Source organism: Stegostoma tigrinum, chromosome 7 (assembly GCF_030684315.1).
Source record: "Stegostoma tigrinum isolate sSteTig4 chromosome 7, sSteTig4.hap1, whole genome shotgun sequence".
Taxonomy (NCBI): Eukaryota; Metazoa; Chordata; class Chondrichthyes; order Orectolobiformes; family Stegostomatidae; genus Stegostoma; species Stegostoma tigrinum.
The window spans coordinates 96,791,935-96,815,562 of record NC_081360.1 but is presented as its reverse complement, the minus strand read 5'-3'; the positions used below and the strand labels follow the sequence as shown (position 1 = coordinate 96,815,562).

General features: G+C 46.5%; 1 protein-coding gene across 3 annotated transcripts in view; it reads left to right on the top strand.

The window, feature by feature from the left end:
• sema5ba (sema domain, seven thrombospondin repeats (type 1 and type 1-like), transmembrane domain (TM) and short cytoplasmic domain, (semaphorin) 5Ba) overlaps positions 1–23,628 on the top strand; it is a 329,573-nt gene that overhangs the window by 266,508 nt on the left and 39,437 nt on the right. For all 3 annotated transcript variants that reach the window (XM_059647532.1, XM_059647530.1, XM_059647531.1), the window contains one exon: positions 11,570–11,717. In XM_059647532.1, the coding sequence (XP_059503515.1) occupies positions 11,570–11,717 (148 nt within the window). The remainder of the gene's footprint in view (positions 1–11,569; positions 11,718–23,628) is intronic.

The following is a 23,628-nucleotide window of genomic DNA, read 5'->3' as shown; positions in this document are numbered from 1 at the left end:
AACCAGCACATTTCTGAACTGTGGGTCAATCTACCCCAACCAGCACATTTCTGAATTGTGGGTCAATCTACACCAACCTGCACATTTCTGAACTGTGGGTCAATCTACCCCAACCTGCACATTTCTGAACTGTGGGTCAATCTACCCCAACCAGCACATTTCTGAACTGTGGGTCAATCTACCCCAACCTGCACATTTCTGAACTGAGGGCCAATCTACACCAACCTGCACATTTCTGAACTGTGGGCCAATCTACCCCAACCAGCACATTTCTGAATTGTGGGCCAATCTACCCTAACCCGCACATTTCTGAACTGTGGGCCAATCTACCCCAACCAGCACATTTCTGAATTATGGGCCAATCTACCCCAACCAGCACATTTCTGAATTGTGGGCCAATTTACCCCAAACAGCACATTTCTGAATTGTGGGCCAATTTACCCCAACCCGCACATTTCTGAATTGTGGGCCAATTTACCCCAACCCGCACATTTCTGAATTGTGGGCCATTCTACCCTAACCCGCACATTTCTGAACTGTGGGCCAATCTACCCCAACCTGCACATTTCTGAACTGTGGGTCAATCTACCCCAACCAGCACATTTCTGAACTGTGGGTCAATCTACCCCAACCAGCACATTTCTGAACTGTGGGTCAATCTACCCCAACCAGCACATTTCTGAATTATGGGCCAATCTACCCCAACCAGCACATTTCTGAATTGTGGGCCAATTTACCCCAACCAGCACATTTCTGAATTGTGGGCCAATCTACCCTAACCCGCACATTTCTGAACTGTGGGTCAATCTACCCCAACCAGCACATTTCTGAATTGTGGGCCAATCTACCCCAACCCGCACATTTCTGAACTGTGGGCCAATCTACCCCAACCCGCACATTTCTGAATTGTGGGTCAATCTACCCCAACCAGCACATTTCTGGACTGTGGGCCAATCTACCCCAACCCGCACATTTCTGAACTGTGGGTCAATCTACCCCAACCAGCACATTTCTGAATTGTGGGCCAATTTACCCCAACCAGCACATTTCTGAATTGTGGGCCAATTTACCCCAACCCGCACATTTCTGAATTGTGGGCCAATTTACCCCAACCCGCACATTTCTGAATTGTGGGTCAATCTACCCCAACCAGCACATTTCTGAATTGTGGGCCAATCTACCCCAACCCGCACATTTCTGAACTGTGGGCCAATCTACCCCAACCCGCACATTTCTGAATTGTGGGTCAATCTACCCCAACCAGCACATTTCTGGACTGTGGGCCAATCTACCCCAACCCGCACATTTCTGAACTGTGGGTCAATCTACCCCAACCAGCACATTTCTGAATTGTGGGCCAATTTACCCCAACCAGCACATTTCTGAATTGTGGGCCAATTTACCCCAACCCGCACATTTCTGAATTGTGGGCCAATTTACCCCAACCCGCACATTTCTGAATTGTGGGTCAATCTACCCCAACCAGCACATTTCTGGACTGTGGGCCAATCTACCCCAACCCGCACATTTCTGAACTGTGGGTCAATCTACCCCAACCAGCACATTTCTGAACTGTGGGCCAATCTACCCCAACCAGCACATTTCTGAACTGTGGGCCAATCTACCCCAACCAGCACATTTCTGAACTGTGGGTCAATCTACCCCAACCAGCACATTTCTGAATTGTGGGCCAATCTACCCCAACCAGCACATTTCTGAATTGTGGGCCAATCTACCCCAACCCGCACATTTCTGAACTGTGGGTCAATCTACCCCAACCTGCACATTTCTGAACTGTGGGCCAATCTACCCCAACCAGCACATTTCTGAATTGTGGGCCAATCTACCCCAACCCGCACATTTCTGAATTGTGGGCCAATCTACCCCAACCCGCACATTTCTGAACTGTGGGCCAATCTACCCAAACCCGCACATTTCTGAACTGTGGGCCAATCTACCCCAACCTGCACATTTCTGGACTGTGGGTCAATCTACCCCAACCAGCACATTTCTGAATTCTGGGTCAATCTACCCCAACCCGCACATTTCTGAACTGTGGGCCAATCTACCCCAACCCGCACATTTCTGAATTGTGGGTCAATCTACCCCAACCCGCACATTTCTGGACTGTGGGCCAATCTACCCCAACCCGCACATTTCTGAACTGTGGGTCAATCTACCCCAACCAGCACATTTCTGAACTGTGGGCCAATCTACCCCAACCAGCACATTTCTGAACTGTGGGTCAATCTACCCTAACCCGCACATTTCTGAATTGTGGGCCAATCTACCCCAACCAGCACATTTCTGAATTGTGGGCCAATCTACCCCAACCAGCACATTTCTGAACTGTGGGCCAATCTACCCCAACCAGCACATTTCTGAACTGTGGGCCAATCTATCCTAACCCGCACATTTCTGAACTGTGGGCCAATCTACCCCAACCAGCACATTTCTGAACTGTGGGCCAATCTACCCCAACCAGCACATTTCTGAACTGTGGGCCAATCTACCCCAACCAGCACATTTCTGAACTGTGGGCCAATCTACCCCAACCAGCACATTTCTGAACTGTGGGTCAATCTACCCCAACCAGCACATTTCTGAATTGTGGGCCAATCTACCCCAAACAGCACATTTCTGAATTGTGGGCCAATCTACCCCAACCCGCACATTTCTGAACTGTGGGTCAATCTACCCCAACCTGCACATTTCTGAACTGTGGGCCAATCTACCCCAACCAGCACATTTCTGAACTGTGGGCCAATCTACCCCAACCCGCACATTTCTGAATTGTGGGCCAATCTACCCCAACCCGCACATTTCTGAACTGTGGGCCAATCTACCCTAACCCGCACATTTCTGAACTGTGGGCCAATCTACCCCAACCAGCACATTTCTGAATTGTGGGCCAATCTACCCCAACCCGCACATTTCTGAACTGTGGGCCAATCTACCCCAACCCGCACATTTCTGAATTGTGGGTCAATCTACCCCAACCAGCACATTTCTGGACTGTGGGCCAATCTACCCCAACCCGCACATTTCTGAACTGTGGGTCAATCTACCCCAACCAGCACATTTCTGAACTGTGGGCCAATCTACCCCAACCAGCACATTTCTGAACTGTGGGTCAATCTACCCTAACCCGCACATTTCTGAACTGTGGGTCAATCTACCCCAACCCGCACATTTCTGAACTGTGGGCCAATCTACCCCAACCAGCACATTTCTGAACTGTGGGCCAATCTACCCAAACCCGCACATTTCTGGACTGTGGGTCAATCTACCCCAACCAGCACATTTCTGGACTGTAGGTCAATCTACCCCAACCAGCACATTTCTGAATTGTGGGCCAATCTACCCCAACCGGCACATTTCTGGACTGTGGGTCAATCTACCCCAACCAGCACATTTCTGAATTGTGGGCCAATCTACCCCAACCAGCACATTTCTGAATTGTGGGCCAATCTACCCCAACCAGCACATTTCTGAATTGTGGGCCAATCTACCCCAACCCGCACATTTCTGGACTGTGGGTCAATCTACCCCAACCAGCACATTTCTGAATTGTGGGCCAATCTACCCCAACCAGCACATTTCTGAATTGTGGGCCAATCTATCCCAACCAGCACATTTCTGAACTGTGGGCCAATCTACCCTAACCCGCACATTTCTGAACTGTGGGCCAATCTACCCCAACCTGCACATTTCTGAACTGTGGGTCAATCTACCCCAACCCGCACATTTCTGAACTGTGGGCCAATCTACCCCAACCAGCACATTTCTGAACTGTGGGCCAATCTACCCCAACCTGCACATTTCTGAACTGTGGGTCAATCTACCCCAACCCGCACATTTCTGGACTGTGGGCCAATCTACCCCAACCTGCACATTTCTGAACTGTGGGTCAATCTACCCCAACCAGCACATTTCTGAATTAGAACATAGAACATAGAACAGTACAGCACAGAACAGGCCCTTCAGCCCACAATGTTGTGCCGACCATTGATCCTCATGGATGCACCCTCAAATTTCTGTGACCATATGCATGTCCAGCAGTCTCTTAAATGACCCCAATGACCTTGCTTCCACAACTGCTGCTGGCAACGCATTCCATGTTCTCACAACTCTCTGCGTAAAGAACCTGCCTCTGACATCCCCTCTATACTTTCCACCAACCAGCTTAAAACTATGACCCCTCGTGCTAGCCATTTCTGCCCTGGGAAATAGTCTCTGGCTATCGACTCTATCTATGCCTCTCATTATCTTGTATACCTCAATTAGGTCCCCTCTCCTCCTCCTTTTCTCCAATGAAAAGAGACCGAGCTCAGTCAACCTCTCTTCATAAGATAAGCCCTCCAGTCCAGGCAGCATCCTGGTAAACCTCCTCTGAACCCTCTCCAAAGCATCCACATCTTTCCTATAATAGGGCGCCCAGAACTGGACGCAGTATTCCAAGTGCGGTCTAACCAAAGTTTTATAGAGCTGCAACAAGATCTCACGACTCTTAAACTCAATCCCCCTGTTAATGAAAGCCAAAACACCATATGCTTTCTTAACAACCCTGTCCACTTGGGTGGCCATTTTAAGGGATCTATGTATCTGCACACCAAGATCCCTCTGTTCCTCCACGCTGCCAAGAATCCTATCCTTAATCCTGTACTCAGCTTTCAAATTCGACCTTCCAAAATGCATCACCTCGCATTTATCCAGGTTGAACTCCATCTGCCACCTCTCAGCCCATCTCTGCATCCTGTCAATGTCCCGCTGCAGCCTACAACAGCCCTCTACACTGTCAACGACACCTCCGACCTTTGTGTCGTCTGCAAACTTGCTGACCCATCCTTCAATTCCCTCGTCCAAGTCATTAATAAAAATTACAAACAGTAGAGGCCCAAGGACAGAGCCCTGTGGAACCCCACTCACCACTGACTTCCAGGCAGAATATTTTCCTTCTACTACCACTCGCTGTCTTCTGTTGGCCAGCCAATTCTGTATCCAAGCAGCTAAGTTCCCCTGTATCCCATTCCTCCTGACCTTCTGAATGAGCCTACCATGGGGAACCTTATCAAATGCCTTACTGAAGTCCATATACACCACATCCACAGCTTGACCCTCATCAACCTTACTAGTCACATCCTCAAAAAACTCGATAAGGTTTGTAAGGCATGACCTACCCCTCACAAAGCCGTGTTGACTGTATTTGATCAAGCCATGCTCTTCCAGATGGTCATAAATCTTATCCCTCAGAATCCTTTCTAACACCTTGCAGACGACAGACGTGAGACTTACCGGTCTATAATTGCCGGGGATTTCCCTATTTCCTTTCTTGAAGAGAGGAATTACATTTGCCTCTCTCCAGTCCTCAGGTACGACTCCAGTGGAGAGCGAGGATGCAAAGATCTTCGCAAGTGGCGAAGCAATTGCATTTCTCGCTTCCCAAAGCAGCCGAGGACAAATCTGATCCGGGCCTGGCGACTTGTCAATCTTAATGTTTGACAAAATTTTCAGTACATCAGCTTCCTCTATCTCTATCCATTCCAGCATGCACACCTGCTCTTCAAAGGTTTCATTCACTACACAGGTCGTTTCTTTCGTAAAGACAGAAGCAAAAAACTCATTTAGGGCTTCCCCTACCTCCTCAGGCTCCACACACAAGTTCCCTATGCTATCCCTGATCGGCCCTACTCTTTCTTTGACCATTCTCTTATTCCTCACGTAAGTGTAAAATGCCTTTGTGTTTTCCCGGATTCCTTCTGCCAAGCCTTTCTCGTGCCCCCTCCTGGCTCTCCTCAGACCATTTTTGAGCTCCTTCCTTGCCTGCATGTAATCCTCTCTAGCTGAACTTGACCCTAGCTTCCTCCACCTTATGTAAGCTACCTTCTTCCTTTTCACTAGAAGCTCCACCGCTCTCGTCATCCAAGGTTCCTTTATCTTACCCCGTCTTGCCTGTCTCAGAGGGACATATTTACTCATCACTCCCAACAACTGTTCCTTAAACCATCTCCACATGTCTATAGTTCCCTTACCATGGAACAACTGCTCCCAGTCCATGCTTCCTAACTCGTGTCTAATCGCATCATAGTTTCCTCTTCCCCAATTAAATATCCTCCCATTCTGCCTAATCCTCTCCTTCTCCATAGCTATGTAGAATGAGAGAGTGTTATGGTCACTATCACCAAAATGCTCTCCCACCACAAGATCTGATACCTGCCCCGGCTCGTTTCCGAGCACCAAGTCTAGAATGGCCTCTCCCCTCGTCGGCCTGTCAACGTACTGCGTTAGGAAACCCTCCTGAACACACCTTACAAAAACAGCTCCATTCAAATCTTCTGCTCGAAGGAGGTTCCAATCAATATTAGGAAAGTTAAAGTCACCCATTACAACAACCCTACTGCGTCCACACTTTTCCAAAATCTGTCGACCTATGCTTTCTACAATCTCCCTGCTGCTATTGGGGGGCCTGTAGTAAACCCCTAACGAGGTGACTACTCCCTTGCTGTTCCTAATTTCCACCCATACTGACTCAGTAGGCAGATCTTCCTCGACAATGGAAGCTTCTGTAGCTGTGATACCCTCTCTGATTAGTAGTGCTACACCCCCTCCTCTTTTTCCCCCCTCCCTATTCTTTTTAAATGTTCTAAACCCTGGAATATCCAGCAACCATTCCAGCCCATGAGAAACCCATGTCTCTGTTATGGCCACAACATCATAGCACCAGGTACTGATCCATGCTCTAAGTTCATCACTTTTATTCCTGATACTCCTTGCATTAAAGCAAACACACTTTAACCGATCCCTTGGTTCCTTCCCAGGAAAATCCTTCTCACTAGCTGGTCTACCTCTTGCTACTGCCTCACCTGCATCAACGCTCACCTCTGGTATACAGCTCAGGTTCCCACCCCCCTGCCATACTAGTTTAAACCCTCTCGAACTACTCGAGCAAACCTTCCACCCAGGACATTGGTCCCCTTCCAGTTCAGATGCAACCCATCCTTCTTGTACAGGTCCCACCTTCCCCAGAAGGCATCCCAATTATCAACATATCTGAAACCCTCCCTCCTACACCAGCTGCGTAGCCACATGTTCAGCTGCGCCCGCTCCCTGTTCCTCACCTCGCTATCTCGTGGCACCGGTAGTAAACCAGAGAACACTACTCTGTTCGTCCTGCTCTGCAGCTTCCATCCTAACTCCCTGAAATCACTTTTTATATCCTCAAACCTATTTCTGGCTATATCATTTGTGCCAATATGTAACACGATTTCTGGCTGTTCACCCTCCCCTTTCAGAACTTTATACACCCGATCGGAGACGTCCCGGACCCTGGCACCAGGGAGGCAACATACCTTCCGGGAATCCCGATCTTGCCCACAAAATCTCCTGTCGATTCCCCTAACTATCGAGTCCCCTACCACGAGTACTTTTCTATTCTGCCCCCTTCCCTTCTTTGCCACAGTGTCAGGCTCAGTGCCAGAGAACTGACTACTATGGCTTTCCTCTGGTAGGTCAACCCCCCCAGCAGTATCCAAAACGGTATACTTATTGCTGAGGGGAATGCCCACAGGGGATCTCTGCACTGTCTGTCTGTCCCCTTTCCTCCCCCTAACTGTAACCCATCTATCCTCGTCCTGAGCCTTAGGAGTGACCAACTCCCGATAACTCCTCTCAATTACCCCCTCTGCCTCCCGAATGATCCGTAGTTCATCCAGCTCCAGCTCCATTTCCCTAACACGGTTTTCAAGGAGCTGTAGCTGGGTGCACTTCCCGCAGATGTAGCCAGCGGAGACGTGTGCCACATCTCCCAACTGCCACATTTTGCAGGAGGAGCAAGCAACTGCCCTAGCATCCATACCCCACTTATCTGAACACCCACTCAATACTAAAGCAGAAAGCTCACTTCAAGTAATAATAACAAATTAATAACAAACTTATGTTCAATAGAGAAAGTTTAGAATGAACCTTACCTTGCTGATATATATGGTCACTGCTTTCCTTCCCGGCTGCCCCTCTGGTCCTCGTCACTTCCTCTGATGCTCCCGCTCCTTCTCTGAAAGAGGAAAAAAAAAAAAAATTGTGGGCCAATCTACCCCAACCCGCACATTTCTGAACTGTGGGCCAATCTACCCCAACCAGCACATTTCTGAATTGTGGGTCAATCTACCCCAACCCGCACATTTCTGGACTGTGGGCCAATCTACCCCAACCTGCACATTTCTGAACTGTGGGTCAATCTACCCCAACCTGCACATTTCTGAACTGTGGGTCAATCTACCCCAACCTGCACCTTTCTGAACTGTGGTTCAATCTACCCCAACCCGCACATTTCTGGACTGTGGGCCAATCTACCCCAACCCGCACATTTCTGAATTGTGGGCCAATCTACCCCAACCAGCACATTTCTGAATTGTGGGCCAATCTACCCCAACCCGCACATTTCTGGACTGTGGGTCAATCTACCCCAACCAGCACATTTCTGAATTGTGGGCCAATCTACCCCAACCAGCACATTTCTGAATTGTGGGCCAATCTATCCCAACCAGCACATTTCTGAACTGTGGGCCAATCTACCCTAACCCGCACATTTCTGAACTGTGGGCCAATCTACCCCAACCTGCACATTTCTGAACTGTGGGTCAATCTACCCCAACCCGCACATTTCTGAACTGTGGGCCAATCTACCCCAACCAGCACATTTCTGAACTGTGGGCCAATCTACCCCAACCTGCACATTTCTGAACTGTGGGTCAATCTACCCCAACCCGCACATTTCTGGACTGTGGGCCAATCTACCCCAACCTGCACATTTCTGAACTGTGGGTCAATCTACCCCAACCAGCACATTTCTGAATTGTGGGCCAATCTACCCCAACCCGCACATTTCTGAACTGTGGGCCAATCTACCCCAACCAGCACATTTCTGAATTGTGGGTCAATCTACCCCAACCCGCACATTTCTGGACTGTGGGCCAATCTACCCCAACCTGCACATTTCTGAACTGTGGGTCAATCTACCCCAACCTGCACATTTCTGAACTGTGGGTCAATCTACCCCAACCTGCACCTTTCTGAACTGTGGTTCAATCTACCCCAACCCGCACATTTCTGGACTGTGGGCCAATCTACCCCAACCCGCACATTTCTGAACTGTGGGTCAATCTACCCCAACCAGCACATTTCTGAATTGTGGGCCAATCTACCCCAACCAGCACATTTCTGGACTGTGGGCCAATCTACCCTAACCTGCACATTTCTGAACTGTGGGCCAATCTACCCCAACCTGCATTTTTCTGGACTGTGGGTCAATCTACCCCAACCAGCACATTTCTGAATTGTGGGTCAATCTACCCCAACCTGCACATTTCTGAACTGTGGGTCAATCTACCCCAACCTGCACATTTCTGAACTGTGGGTCAATCTACCCCAACCCGCACGTTTCTGGACTGTGGGCCAATCTACCCCAACCTGCACATTTCTGAACTGTGGGTCAATCTACCCCAACCTGCACATTTCTGAACTGTGGGTCAATCTACCCCAACCCGCACATTTCTGGACTGTGGGCCAATCTACCCCAACCTGCACATTTCTGAACTGTGGGTCAATCTACCCCAACCTGCACATTTCTGAACTGTGGGTCAATCTACCCCAACCCGCACGTTTCTGAACTGTGGGAGGAAACCGGAACAAACAATTGCCTGAGGTTGGAATCAAACCCAGGACCTTGGTGCTGCGAGACAGCAGTGCTAACCCCTGAGCCGCTGCCCCACAAGGTCTCATCCTTGTTTCTCTAATTTGTTTCTGCAAGGTGGGCATCGGCAGGTCAAGCCAGTTATTTATTGCCCATCCGTAATTTCCCTTGAGAAGGTGGTGGTGAGCTGCTTTCATGAATTGCTACTTTCCACAGGAGGCAGCAGGTAGAGGTCCCGCCCCCACCCCCACCACACCCCCCCGCCCCGTTATTTGGGATGGAGTTCCCGGATTTCGACCCAGCGACAGTGAGGGAGCAGGGATAGTGTGGGAAAGTGTGGTTTGGAGGCAAACTTGCAGGTAGTGCTGTGCCCATGCATTTGGCACCCCTAGTCTTTGCAGGAGGAGGAAGTGGCAGATTTGGGGGACAGTGTTGCAAAATCCTTTGTGAGCCACTGTGGTTTGACATGACCCACTCTGTGTTGCCCCTCAGCCACCTCAACAACTTGTGTTCCACTGGTGCAGAATAAAAGGGAGTGGACACAGAGGCTATTGAATAGATGAACATACAATTGAGGGGCAGGAGTAAGCCACGTCTGAAGAAGGGTCACCAGAATCTGCTTTTTCCTTCACAGATGCTGCCAGACCAGCTGAGCTTTTCCAGCAAATTTTTAAATGATTTGGATGAAGGAGTGGAAGGGTGGATTAGTAAGTTGGCGGACGAGACAAAGGTGGGTTGAGTTGTGGACAGTGCGGAGGGCTGTTCTAGGTAACAAGGGGACATTGATAGGATGCAGAGCTGGTCTGAGAAGTGGCAGATGGAGTTTAACAGTGTGAGGCGATTCATTTTGGTAGAACAAACTTGAAAGCAGAATACAGGGTTAACAGAAAGATTCTTGGCATTGTGGAGGAGCAGCGGGATCTTGGGGTTCATGTTCACAGTTCCCTGAAAGCTGCCACCCAGGTGGATAGAATTGTTAAGAAGGCGTATGATGTGTTAGCTTTCATTAATAGAGGGACTGAGTTCAAGAGCCACCAAGTTATGCTCCAGCTATACAAAAGCCTGGTTCAGCCACATCTGGAGTATTGTGTGCAGTTCTGGTCGCCTCATTACAGAAAAAATGTGGAAGCTTTGGAAAATGTGCAGAGGAGATTTACCAGGATGTTGCCTGGAATGGGGGGAAAGTCTTATGAGGAAAGGTTGAGAGAGCTAGGGCTTTTCTCTTTAGAACAATGAAGGATGAGCGGTGACTTGTTAGAGGTGTATAAAATGATCAGAGGTCTCGATAGAGTGGACAGCCAGAGGTATTTTCCTCGGGTAGAGCTTTTACGAGGGGGCATAGTTTTAATGTGCGTGGAGGTAGATATAGGGGAGATGTCAGAGTATGTTCTTTACTCAGAGAGTGGTTGGGGCATGGAATGCATTGCCGGAGAGCTTAGTGGAATTGGCCTCGTTAGGGGCATTTAAGCAGCTATTAGATAGGCATATGGAAGACAGTATAAGGTAGGGGTGGAGGTTAAATAGACCTTAGGATGAGGGTAAATGTTCGGCACAACATTGTTGGCTGATTTGTGCTGTACTGTTGTATGATCTGTGTTCTGTTTATTTTTGCAGGCCAGTCAGTCCTTTGACACTGCTCCAATGTTCCATAATGTCATGTCTGTCCTGATTACTCCACATTCTGCCTACAATGATAGCCTTTACTAGTCAATGATAGTCAAGAATCTATCAAACCCTACCCCTTTCTTACTTCTTTCTTAAAGATATTTAAAAACGGTGTTTCCACTGCCCCTTGAGGAAAAGCAATCATGACCTTTCAGATCTAGTTGTCATTCTTGACCAGTCATTGATCCTCATTAAAGTTGACTTCTTTCTTTGCAGATTTTGCAACGAGAATGCTGCTTGCTCGCTACCCATGTTTTGGTCCAGCTGGGGTCCCTGGACTAGATGTAGTTCTGACTGTGGAGGAGGCATGCACTCGAGACAGAGAAGCTGTGAAAATGGCAATAACTGCCCAGGCTGTGATGTGGTATGTGTAAATGTTTGAAGAAAGTGGAAAGCAACTCATCTGTCAGAGTGTGAATTACCCCCACACACCCTCAGTTCCCTCTGGTGCCTAAACTCCAATCTGTTGCACATGGGAGTTCACAACAGACAGAGAACTCAGAGTCCACAATACTTCCAGGGAGATAGACCACGAGAAAAGAAAGGAAGCCTTCATTTATACATTTCTTGTGACATTACCAAGCTCTTTATGATTGATTGGTTTTGTGATTGATTGATTGTCACGTTTACCGAAATACAGTGAAGAGTTTTGTTTACGAGCAGTACAGCCAGGTCATAGCAAGCAAAGAATGTACAGATCAAAAAGATGTAGAGGTGTATGGGTTACGTTGCAGTTCCATTATTTGAGGCTAGAGCCCATTCAACAGTCTAATAACAGCCAGAAAGAAGCTGTTCCTGAAACTGCTTGTGCATGTGTTTAGGCTTCTGTATCTTCTGCCTGACAGAAGAGGTTGTAGGAGATCATTACCATGTTGTGATGAGTCTTTGATTATGTTGGTCGCCTTTCTGTGGCAGTGAGCTGGGTAAATAGAGTCCATGGATGGAAGGTTGACTTCCATGATACTCTGGGCTGTGCACACCCCTTTCTGCAGTTTCTTCCGGCCTTGGGCAGAGCAGTTGCCGTACCACTCCGTTATGCACCCGGACCAGTATGTTTTCAATGGGGCTTCTGTAGAAGTTGGTGAGGGACCTTATGGCCTTGCCAAATTTCCTGAGCTGCCTGAGGAAGAATAGGCATTGTTCTGCCTTCTTGGCTGTCACATTTATGTGACAAGTCCAGGCAGGTTGTCGATTATCGTCACTCTGATGAACTTGACACTGTTCACTCTCTCAACTTCAGTTCTGTGATTTAGATGGGGCATGTTCTCCTCCTTTCTTTCTGAAGTTGATGATCAGTTCTTTAGTTTTAGATTAGATTAGATTCCCTACGGTGTGGAAACAGGCCCTTTGGCCCAACAAGTCCACACCGCCCCTTGAAACATCCCACCCAGACCCATCCCCCTATAACCCACTCACCCCTGAACACTATGGGCAATTTAGCATGGCCAATCCACCCAGCCTGCACATCTTTGGACTGTGGGAGGAAACCGGAGCACCCGGAGGAAACCCATGCAGACACGGGGAGAATGTGCAAACTCCACACAGACAGTCGCCCGAGGCGGGAATCGAACCCGGGTCCCTGGCGCTGTGAGGCTGCAGTGCTAACCACTGAGCCACCGTGCCGCCCTCTTTGCTGACATTGAGAGACTGATTGTTTTCATTGCACCACGTCACTAAGCTCTCTATTTCCCTGCTGTAGTTTAACTCATTGTTGTCAGATATCCAGCCCACTACGGTGGTGTCATAAGCAAACTTGTAGATGGCATTCGTTCAGAATTTGAGAACACAGTTGTAGGTGTACAGGGAGTACAGTAGGGTCCTGAGGACACATCCTTGGGGGTCTCTAGTGTTGAGTGTTACTGTGGAGGGGGTGCAGTTCCCTATCCTCACTGATTGTGGCCTGTGGGTCGGAAAGCTGAGGATCCAGTTGCAAAGGGAGGAGCTGAGACCAGGGTCATGCAGTTTTGAGATCTGTCTGGAGGGGATAATGGTGTTGTAGGTGGAACTGTAGTCAATGAGCAGGAGTCTGACATCGGTGTCTTTGATGTCCCGATGTTCCAGGGATGAGTGCAGGGTTAGAGATATGGCATCCTCTGTGGATCGGTTAGGGGATCAGGGAAGGCTGGGAGACTGGAGTTGGTGTGGGCCGTGACCAGCCTCTCAAAGTGCTTCATGATTATTGAGGCCAAAACCACTGGGTACTAGTCATTAAGGCACATTGCATGTGTTTTCTTGGGTACAGGGATGATGGTGGTCTTCTTGAAGCAGGTAGAGACTTCAGCTGGTAGTGGGGAGAGGTTGAAGCAAGATAATTTGGAAATTAGTCACTGCCGGGTAATGAACTCAGTGCATAATCTGGTTTGTGTATCGGTCTGGGAGGTGTAAAAGAGTTAAATCACTTCTTTACCCACTGGGGGCATAGATTTAAGTTGGTTGGTAAAACGTTTAGAGGGAACATGAGGACAATCTTTTTGAGCCAGCTTGTCATCGGGTTCTGGAATTGACTGCCCAGTTTGGTACTGGAAGCAGAAATCCTTGACTCCATTGCAATAAACATGGATCCACACTTACGAGTTTTGAGAAGATTTGTAGCTCAGGTTGAGGTTCTGGATGTGAGTTTGCTCGCTGAGCTGGAAGGTTAGTTTTCAGACGTTTCGTCACCATTCTAGGTAACATCATCAGTTAGCCTCCGACGAAGCGCTGGTGTTATGTCCCGCTTTCTATTTATCTGGTTAGGTTTCCTTGTGTTGGTGATGTCATTTCCTGTTCTTTTTCTCAGGGGGTGGTAGATTGGCTCCAAGTCAATGTGTTTGTTGATGGAGTTCCGGTTGGAATGCCATGCTTCTAGGAATTCTCGTGCGTGTCTCTGTTTGGCTTGTCCTAGGATGGATGTGTTGTCCCAATCAAGGTGGTGTCCTTCCTTATCTGTATGTAAGGATACAAGTGATAGTGCGACATGACCCACTATCACTCGTATCCTTACATACAGATAAGGAAGGACACCACCTTGATTGGGACAACACATCCATCCTAGGACAAGCCAAACAGAGACACGCACGAGAATTCCTAGAAGCATGACATTCCAACCGGAACTCCATCAACAAACACATTGACTTGGAGCCAATCTACCATCCACTGAGAAAAAGAACAGGAAATGACATCACCAACCCAAGGAAACCTAACCAGATAAATAGAAAGCGGGACATAACACCAGCGCTTCGTCGGAGGCTCACTGATGATGTTACCTAGAATGATGACGAAACGTCTGAAAACTAACCTTCCAGCTCAGCGAGCAAACTCACATCCGTGGATCCACACTGGAAGTGCTACAAGGCTGCAGGCCAAATGCTGGAAAGTGGGATTATAAGTCAGATACTTTCAAGACTTTTAAGTGACTCTTGGATAGGCATTTGGAGGATAGTAAAATGTAGGGAATGCAGGGTAGATTGATCTTAGTAGGATAATAGGTCAACACAACATCATGGGCCAAAGGGTCTGTACTGTGCTGCAACTTTTCTGTAGTTCTGCAGTTCTCTTTTTTTTCTCTCTCTTTCTCTTCACCTCATCCTCTTTCTGCCTTTCTTCATGCAAACTTCTGGACATAATCTGGTTCGTAAGCTTTAACAAACCCGAGAAGTTTGTTCACAGGAGGAAGCAGTTCTTCTGTCAACACTTTCGGTTCTCGATTGCTTTCCTTGGATGGGGTTCTGGCTGAGTGGTGCTTCACCTCTCAGCTGAGAGTTCTATGTGTTGCTTGCACATTCCCAAATGGGTTGTAACAGATGTATTGAGCTCTGCCTCACTTGCTAAGCAGCAAACACAGCCCCTCATATCTAGTGATGTCTTGAGCTAAGCCAAAGTCAAAAATCTCAGGTTAGAAGTCCCTGCCTCTCTTCAATGAAAGTGAAAATGACACAAATTGAGAAGGAAATCAGAGAGAGAGGTCAGTTTACAAGCCCGTGGAGGTATTTCTATATTAAATCCACACATCTACTCTGGGAAATCTTTACTACATTCTGAAAAAAAGGAAACAGAAATAAAGTGGAAATCTTGGAAGGCTTCCAAATGCATCAGTTGTCAAGATGCGCAGGTTTGGTTCACAAAGATTTCTGAGTGGAAACAATTTGATTCGAAAGGGAATTTTTTTTAGGGTCATTATTGCCTTAATCTTTTGTAAATTTGTTTTGACTTTTACTCCTTAAGGAGGCTGGAATGTGTTTGTATACAAATTACCTATAAGCAGACTGAGAAAAACAATCTTGCTTGTGAATCCATATTCTAAAAGACATACAGTCCAACACAGAACAATTCAAAACTGGAAACAAGTATGCGTTGGGGGAAGGGATGGTAGCAAGCCACAAAGTATGTTTTCTTCAATGTCAATTTAAGATCCAAATCTTATTAGTAAGTCTTGTTTCTGCGTGCACTTTGTGTTTACATAATTTAACCTCTAGTTCGCTGAGTTTCTTAAACTCCTGTCAACTTTTTCCCATAATAATTTCTGTGGCCACATTTACAATGGGGTTCATTGAATCCCTGCAGTGTGGAAACAGGCCCTTCGGCCCAACAAGTCCACACCGACAATCGGAGCATCGACCTAGACCCATCCCCCTAACCTACACATCCCTGAACATGACCGGCAATTTAGCATGGCCAGTAGCCTCATTACAGGAAAGATGTGGAAGCGTTGGAAAAGGTGCAGAGGAGATTTACCAGGATGTTGCCTGGAATGGAGGGAAGGTGTTACAAGGAAAGGTTGACAGAGCTAGGGCTTTTCCCTTTAGAACAATAAAGGATGAGAGGTGACTTGATAGAGGTGTACAAAATGATCAGAGGTATAGATAGAGTGGACAGCCAGAGATTTTTTTCCTAGGGTGGAGGTAGCTATTACGTGGGGGCATAGTTTTAAAGTGAGTGGAGTTAGATAGAGGGGAGACATCAGAAGGAGTATCTTTACTCAGAGAGTGGTCAGGGCTTGGAATGCATTGCCAGAGAGGGTACTGGAATTGGCCTCATTAGTGGCGTTTAAGCGGCTATTAGATAGGCATATGGATGATAGTATAAAGTAGGGTTGGAGGTTATAGACTTTAGGATTAGTGTAAAAGTCTGGCACAACGTCGTGAGCCAAAGGGCCTGTACTGTGCTGTACAGTTCTATGTTCTATGTTCTAAACTCATGCAGACACGAGGATAATGTGCAAACTCCACACAGACAGTCGCCCGATGATGGAATCAAAGACGCGTCCCTGGTGCTGTGAAGCAGCAGTGCTAACCACTGAGCCATTTGAGTTATCTGAGTGAATCCTTCAGTCCCTGCGTGCTCACAATCTGCTTAAGTTGCTTAGAATCGTAGGACCAAACAGTACAGACTGCCAAAAATACACCACAACCTATGCTGATCCCACTTACTTGCACTGGGCCCTTGGCCTTGAATGCTATAACACTTCATGTACTCATCCAAGTACTTTCTAAACGTGGCAAATGTTGGAATTTGAACTTTAAAAAATCTGGAATGAAGAGTCTAATGATGATCTTGAAACTTTTGTCGATTGTTGGAAAAACCCACCTGGCTTGCTAATGTCCTGTAGCAGAGGAAACTACCATCCTTACCTGGTCTGGTCTACATGTGACTTCTGACCCAGAACGATGTGGTTGGCTCTTAACTGCCCTCTGAGCAATTAGGTTCAACTATCCTCCCAGGCTCTGAAAATGTTGCACTTAGTACTTGAAAAATCTAATGCCTCAGGTCAAGATTAATTCAGAATTTATAATTGACTTTATTTCCCCGTAAGTTCTCATGCTTATCCAATGACATCTTTTGAAGCTTCAGATGCCTTCTTTATTCATATTTGAAGGCCTCTACCGGGGCTTAGAGTTGGTGTTTTTTTTAATTAACGGCTGCATGTTGGTGAGATAAATTTTGATTGTAGTTACTGGAACTTTTGTACTGCTGAAAAAGACGTGCTATGTAACTGTTTGACTTAAATTAATCAGGACAGATGGAAGAGAACTATGTTTCAAACGAAGAAACAATTTATACTACATGAGAAGAGATTGACTGGCAAGTCAAGTGTAATTGGTTGAGGTGGTGCCATGGAGAATGCACCAAGGAACTATTGGCTCCCATGCATTTGTAATAAAAATGTAATGTCTTAACATGCCCCTTTTATCTGTGGACAACAGGAATCTCCGTAGTTTTTAGCAAGCATAAGTGAGTCACCTTAATTTTGAATGAGGAGTTTGTGTCTAATTTCTCTGAAGATGTCTATATAATTCAGCCAGCTACACAGACAAACTGATCTTGTAGTCCCCTCCACATTGTTCAGAGACAGCAAGAGCTGCAGATGCTGGAGAATCTGAGATAACAAGGTGCAGAGCTGGATGAATACAGCAGGCCAAGCAGCATCATAGGAGCAGGAAAGCTGACGTTTTGGGCCTAGACCCTTCTTCAGAAATGTTCAGTTGTTTTGTACAACCTGTTATTTCATGTGTAAACTATTTGTCAGTTTATTTGACAAAACAGTCTAATGAAGAGAGGGACTAAAGGTGATAAACTAGAATGTTACCAGGCAGAAGCAATGTCATGCTGTTTGGGTACTCGAGAAGCTAGCATTGTTCATTTTAGATCTGAGAATGTCCAGGGGAGATTTAATTGTGGACTTCCAAATTATGAAGGATTTTACTAGAGTAAATGGAGAGAACCGCTTTTACAGGAGTCAGTAACTAGAGGACACAGATTTAAAGTTAGCAAACTTTCCTGAAATATGCAATATTGTAAGGAGACAATGACCTAGTGGTATTATTACTAGACTATAATTCCAGAGACCCAGGTCATGTTGGGGGGACCGGGGTTCAAATCATGCCATGGTAATTTGAGTTCAATTAAAGGAAAAACCCTGAAATTAAGAGTCTAATGATTAATGTTGTTAATTGACAGGAAAAACCCATCTGGTTCTTTAGGGAGGGAAACTTGTCCTTCCCTGGTTTGGCTTCCATGTAACTCCAGACCCACAGTAATGTGGTTGTCTTTTAACCACCTTCTAAGCAGTGAGGAGTAGGAAATAAGTGATGGCCTAGCCAGCGATGCCTACATCCTTTAAATGAATAAAAGAAATTCTGAGAGGGCTTGATAAGATAGAAATTGACAAGATGTTTCCACTAGTGGGGGAATATCAAACTTAGGGGGCTTCATTACAGAATAAGGGGACACTCATTTAAAACTGAGATGGATGGAATTTCTTCTCTTAGAAGCCAGTAAGTACCTGGGAAGAGGGTTTTGAGAAAGGAGGGGTAATGACTCTCACACTTTAAGTTGTCTAGTGCCTTGATCAGACACAAAATACCTTTGATGGGGTGTCTACTAGATCCTATGTACTGTATCCAAGTCTGTGTAAATGTTGGGAAGTGGGTCAAGCACAGCGGTTCCTTAGAATTCGGCTCTTGTTGCATGGTCCGGCCTTCATGTGACTCCAGACCTAAAGTGATGCAGTTGACTTTTTAAAATTCATTTTGTGGATGTGGGTGTCGCTGGCTGGCCAGCATTTCTTGCCCATCCATAAATGCCCTCTTAGCTCTTAACTGCCCTCTAGACAATCAGCAATGGGCAATAAATGCTGCCCTACCCAGTGATGCTCATATCCCGTGAATAAACAACATATGGAGTCATAGAGCATGAAAACCGACCTTCGGTCCAACCAGTCCGTGCCGAACTCAATACCCAGGCTAACCAGTCCTCCCTGCCTGCTCTTGGCTCATATCTGTCCAAACACTTCCTGTTCTTGTACTTATCTAAGTGTATTTTTAAACATTGTAACTGTGCCCACATCCATCACTTCCTCAGCAGGTTCTGGTAAATGTGGGGTTACAAGAATGGGGTGTGGTTTGGGCCTGGGTGGGATGCTTGCTGGAGGTCAGTGTGACCTTGACAGGCCGAATGGCTTCCGTCCACTCTGTAAGGGTTCTATGATTCTAGTTTGAGTGTGTTCAGACCTGAAAGCCCGTGAGAAGCAGCCCAAACTCTACATTCTCTGAGGCTCTTTCTGCTCGAAGAAGACAGTAAGAATGACGGCATAGATATCAAGTGACATACAACGGAAGTAAGGGCGCCGTGAGAATAAACTTTCTCACACAGTGAGTTGTTGGGATATGGAAAGCACTGGCTGGAGATGTGGCAGAGGCTGATTCAGTTGAGAGGAGCATTGCATGGTTATTTGGATAGAAACAATGTGCAGGAACAGGGGGGACAGGCAGGAAATTGGCATTGGGTACTTGAGCTGATGCAGGCATGATGGGCCAAATGGCCTCCTTCTGCACCAAAACAATTCTGTGATTCTTCTGTTAGCTGTGGGTTCGCAGGAAAACACTTACATCGGATATTTTTAAAGTCACACAGGGGGATTTTACTGCTTGGAGGCTTGTGCAGATGGTTCAAGGAAGGCCGCCTCATGCTGTGGGCTAGGGTCAGCTAAGTGTCAGCTTTTCTGAATTCTTCACCAGGGCCTGTGAAGCACATCTGTTCAATATTCGCCTTTAATTGAGTTGTTATTTTTTCACAAAATATAACCCGTGTCGAATGGTTCGGTCTCTGACCAGGATGCAATGTTTCCAATCTGTTTTATGGGTGTCTCCAAATGCCTCACTGATTGTAATTGAAAGCACATTTCACACCTTCTAATCAAGTTTTTTTTATCCATTTCATGTGCTTAGGACTGCTAAAATTCAAAGGAGAAGGACTTTCTTTCCATCTCTTTATGAAAGGTTTTCAAAATAATAATAATTACAGAGTGTTTCCTTCCTGAGGAGAAGCTGAAACTTCAGTCCTCCATGTTTTGGAATTTCTTAGGGACAGCAGAAACTTGGAAACGCTTTTCCTCACACAAAAGGATATTGGGAATCTGGAACCTTCTCCTGCAGAAGGAGGGTCCAGACCCGAAACATCAGCCTTCCTGCTCCTCTGATGCTGCTTGGCCTGCTGTGTTCATCCAGCTCCACACATTGTTATCTGAGGTTCAGGGAAGGTTGTGTTTTTCAAGGCTGTGTCAGTAGATTTTGAGCTATCAGGGAGTATGGATCTATACAATTGTACGTACACATGAACATATGTATAGGAGCAGGAATAGACCATTCAGCCCATCAAGGCTGATCATTCAATAAGATCATGGCAACTTCATATTTTGAATACCACGTTCTCATCCACCGATGTTTGATTCCTTTGCCTCTCCAAAGGCTACCTACCTCTGCCTTAAAAACATTCAAAGGCCCTGCATTCAGGCAGAGAGTTAAGCTGTCTTCCACCATGAGCTAGAATCTATGTACAATTGCGAGGTCATATCTTAACTCCCATCAGTTCACCTTCACCCAACGCCCTCATCTTTCATGACCTACAATGGTTTCAAGATTGGCGTCATCTCAATTTTAAAATTATCATCCTAGATTTCAAGTCGCTCCATGGTCTCACCCTTATCCCTATCTTCATGACCCATTCCAGCCCCCACCCCACCAACCCTCTAAAAGCTCTGCACTATGGGGAAGCGGTGATGTAGTGACAGTGTCACTAGTCTAGTAATCCAGAAACCTAGAGTCATGTTCTCGAAGCGTGGATTTGTATACCACCACGACAGATGATAAAATCTGGGTTCAGTAAATATCTGGAAGTAAAATCTAATTGCAACCGTGTAACCAAACTGTCGATTGTGATAAAAACCCACCCAGTCCGCAAAGTGGATAAATCCTAACTGCACCCTCGGTAACGACACTCACAGCCTATGAACGAATTTTTAAAAAGTCATGGCTTCTTGTGTAGGCCCAGTATCCAACACCACACTGTTGGCAGCTGTTCCGTCAACTCTGTAGGCACGAAACTCTGAAATTACTCCCTCCCACCTCCTGCAAACCTCTCCATTTCTCACTCTTCATTTAAGGTAGAGATTAACTCCTGCCTCGTCAACAAAGCTTTGCCTCAACTCCCTTATGACCTGCTTCCACGGCTCAGTGTCACATTGCTGAATGGGTTTGATGCCTGTCCATCTCTTTTAATAGATCGGCTTCTGAGACATTATGTTCGAAGTGGTGCAGCAACTGTCAAGGAATGCCGGGTAGAGTTGGAGAAATTCCAGGAGGTTTGATCAAATGGACTTCCTACTTCCAAACAACACCTACTTCCCTCACCAAGCCACCAACACTGACACCGACATGTCCATCCTAAACAGGCACCAGCTATGCTAGGCCTGATGGGAAAGTCGACAAAGACTTTCTTACTCGATTGGATGACTCCTGACTCTTGGGCAAACAGATGTTTGCGCATATTTCTATAGATATTGAACAAAGATGAAAAACAGAACCAGCACCTTGTCAAGGGCAACTCGAGACAGGGCAACAAAAATTGGCTGGCCAGCATAGCCCTTGTCACACAAGTGAATTTAAAAAAATTGTTCATGCTTCCATGATTAACCCCCTCGACTTTATACTCATTGCTGTGCCCTGGATATTTAATCCTTATTCTTTGAGACACCAGGGTCAACCTGGACAGCTCGCAACCATGATGAAGACTGATAACCATAAAATCCCTGAAGATGACGAGAGGGCTCAGGTTTAAGTTGATAGGGGAAAAATTTAAAAGGGATCCATGGGACAACTTTTTCACACAGAAGCTTTTTCCTTTATTCATTCACGGGAAGAGGATGTCGCTGGCCAGGCAGTATTTATTGCCTGTCCCTAATTGCCCAGAGGGCAGTTAAGAGTCAACCACATTGCTGTGGGTCTGGAGTCACGTGTAAGCCAGACCAGGTAAGGATGGCAGTTTCCTTCCCTAAAGGACATTAGTGAACCAGGTGGATTTTTCCCCAACAATTGACAATGGATTCACGGTCATCATAAGACTCTTAATTCCAGATATTTATTGAATTCACATTCTTTCATCTGCCATAGCAGGATTCGAACCCATGTCCCCAGATCATTATCTGGGTTTCTGGATTAACAGTCCAGTGATAATACCAGTAGGCCATCATCTCCCCTACCACATGGGGGTTAGTGCTTGTCCAAAATGAGCTGCCAGAGAAATTGGTGAAGTCTGGTATGATTACAACATTTAAAAGGCAGCTGAATGGGAATGTGAATAAGAAGGGTTTAGAGAGATATGGGCCAAATGCTGGCAAATAGGACTAAATTAGTTTAGAATATCTGGTTGGCATGGATGAGTTGGACTGAAAAGTCTGTTCTGTACATCTCTATGACTCTGTGATGCCAGGAGACAGAACCAGAGTCTCGTGGCCACCCTGAGATGACGGTGGAGATAAATTCATGGTGGCATTTAATATGGTTTAAAAAGAAAAATATTTAAAGGGAGAACACTGCACAGAACCCTGGGTAGGCCACAGCTGAAATATTGTGTACATTTCTGGTCACCACACTATAGGAAGGTTGTGATTGCACTGGAGAGGGTGCAGAGTCATTCAGATGTTGCCTGGGATGGAGCATTTCAGTTAGGAAGAGAAGCTGGATAAGCTCAGCTTGTTTCGTTTGGAACAGAGAAGGTTGCCCTGATAGAGGTGTATAGGATTATGAGGGACGTGGACTGGATGAATTGAAAGCAGCTGTTTCCCTTAATCAAAAGGTCAATAAGAAGGCAGCATGATTTTAAAGTGAAATGCAGGAGGTTTAGAAGGGATTGAGAAAAAAAAAACCTTATCCACTCAGACAATTGTGGGGGGTCTGGAACCCTCTGGGAGAGCAGTTGAGGCAGGTAACATCACAACCTATAAAAAGTACTTGGACGAACACTTAAAGTGTCATAACATTCAAGGCACTGGGCCTAGTGTGCGAAAGTAGGACTAGTGCTGATAATAATATGTTTTAGGTAGCCCAGACTTGATGGGTTGAATGCTGTGGACTATAATTCTATGAATGGGATCATACAGATAACTCTAAGCAACCGCACAGGCAGAATGGCCTGACCCTTTAACTGCTGTATGCAGCACATCGCTAAGATTTTGCACATGCTGCGAGTCGGGACAGTAAACGTGGCTTCATTAGTAACCTTCAAAGTACAGCACAGGAGAAAGGCCATTTGGCCCATTGAGTAATGCCAGGACCTAACCCAGTCAGTCCCATTTCCCAGCTTTAATTCCGTTGCTCTGCAAGTTTATTTCCTTCAACTACCCATCCAGTTTCCTTCCAGAATTATCCATCAGCTCCACTTCCAGCCCTCTCATGAGCTGCACCTTCCAAGTAATTGCTGTTGGCTTGGTGAAAAACCTTCTCCTCCTCCATCTCTCGGTT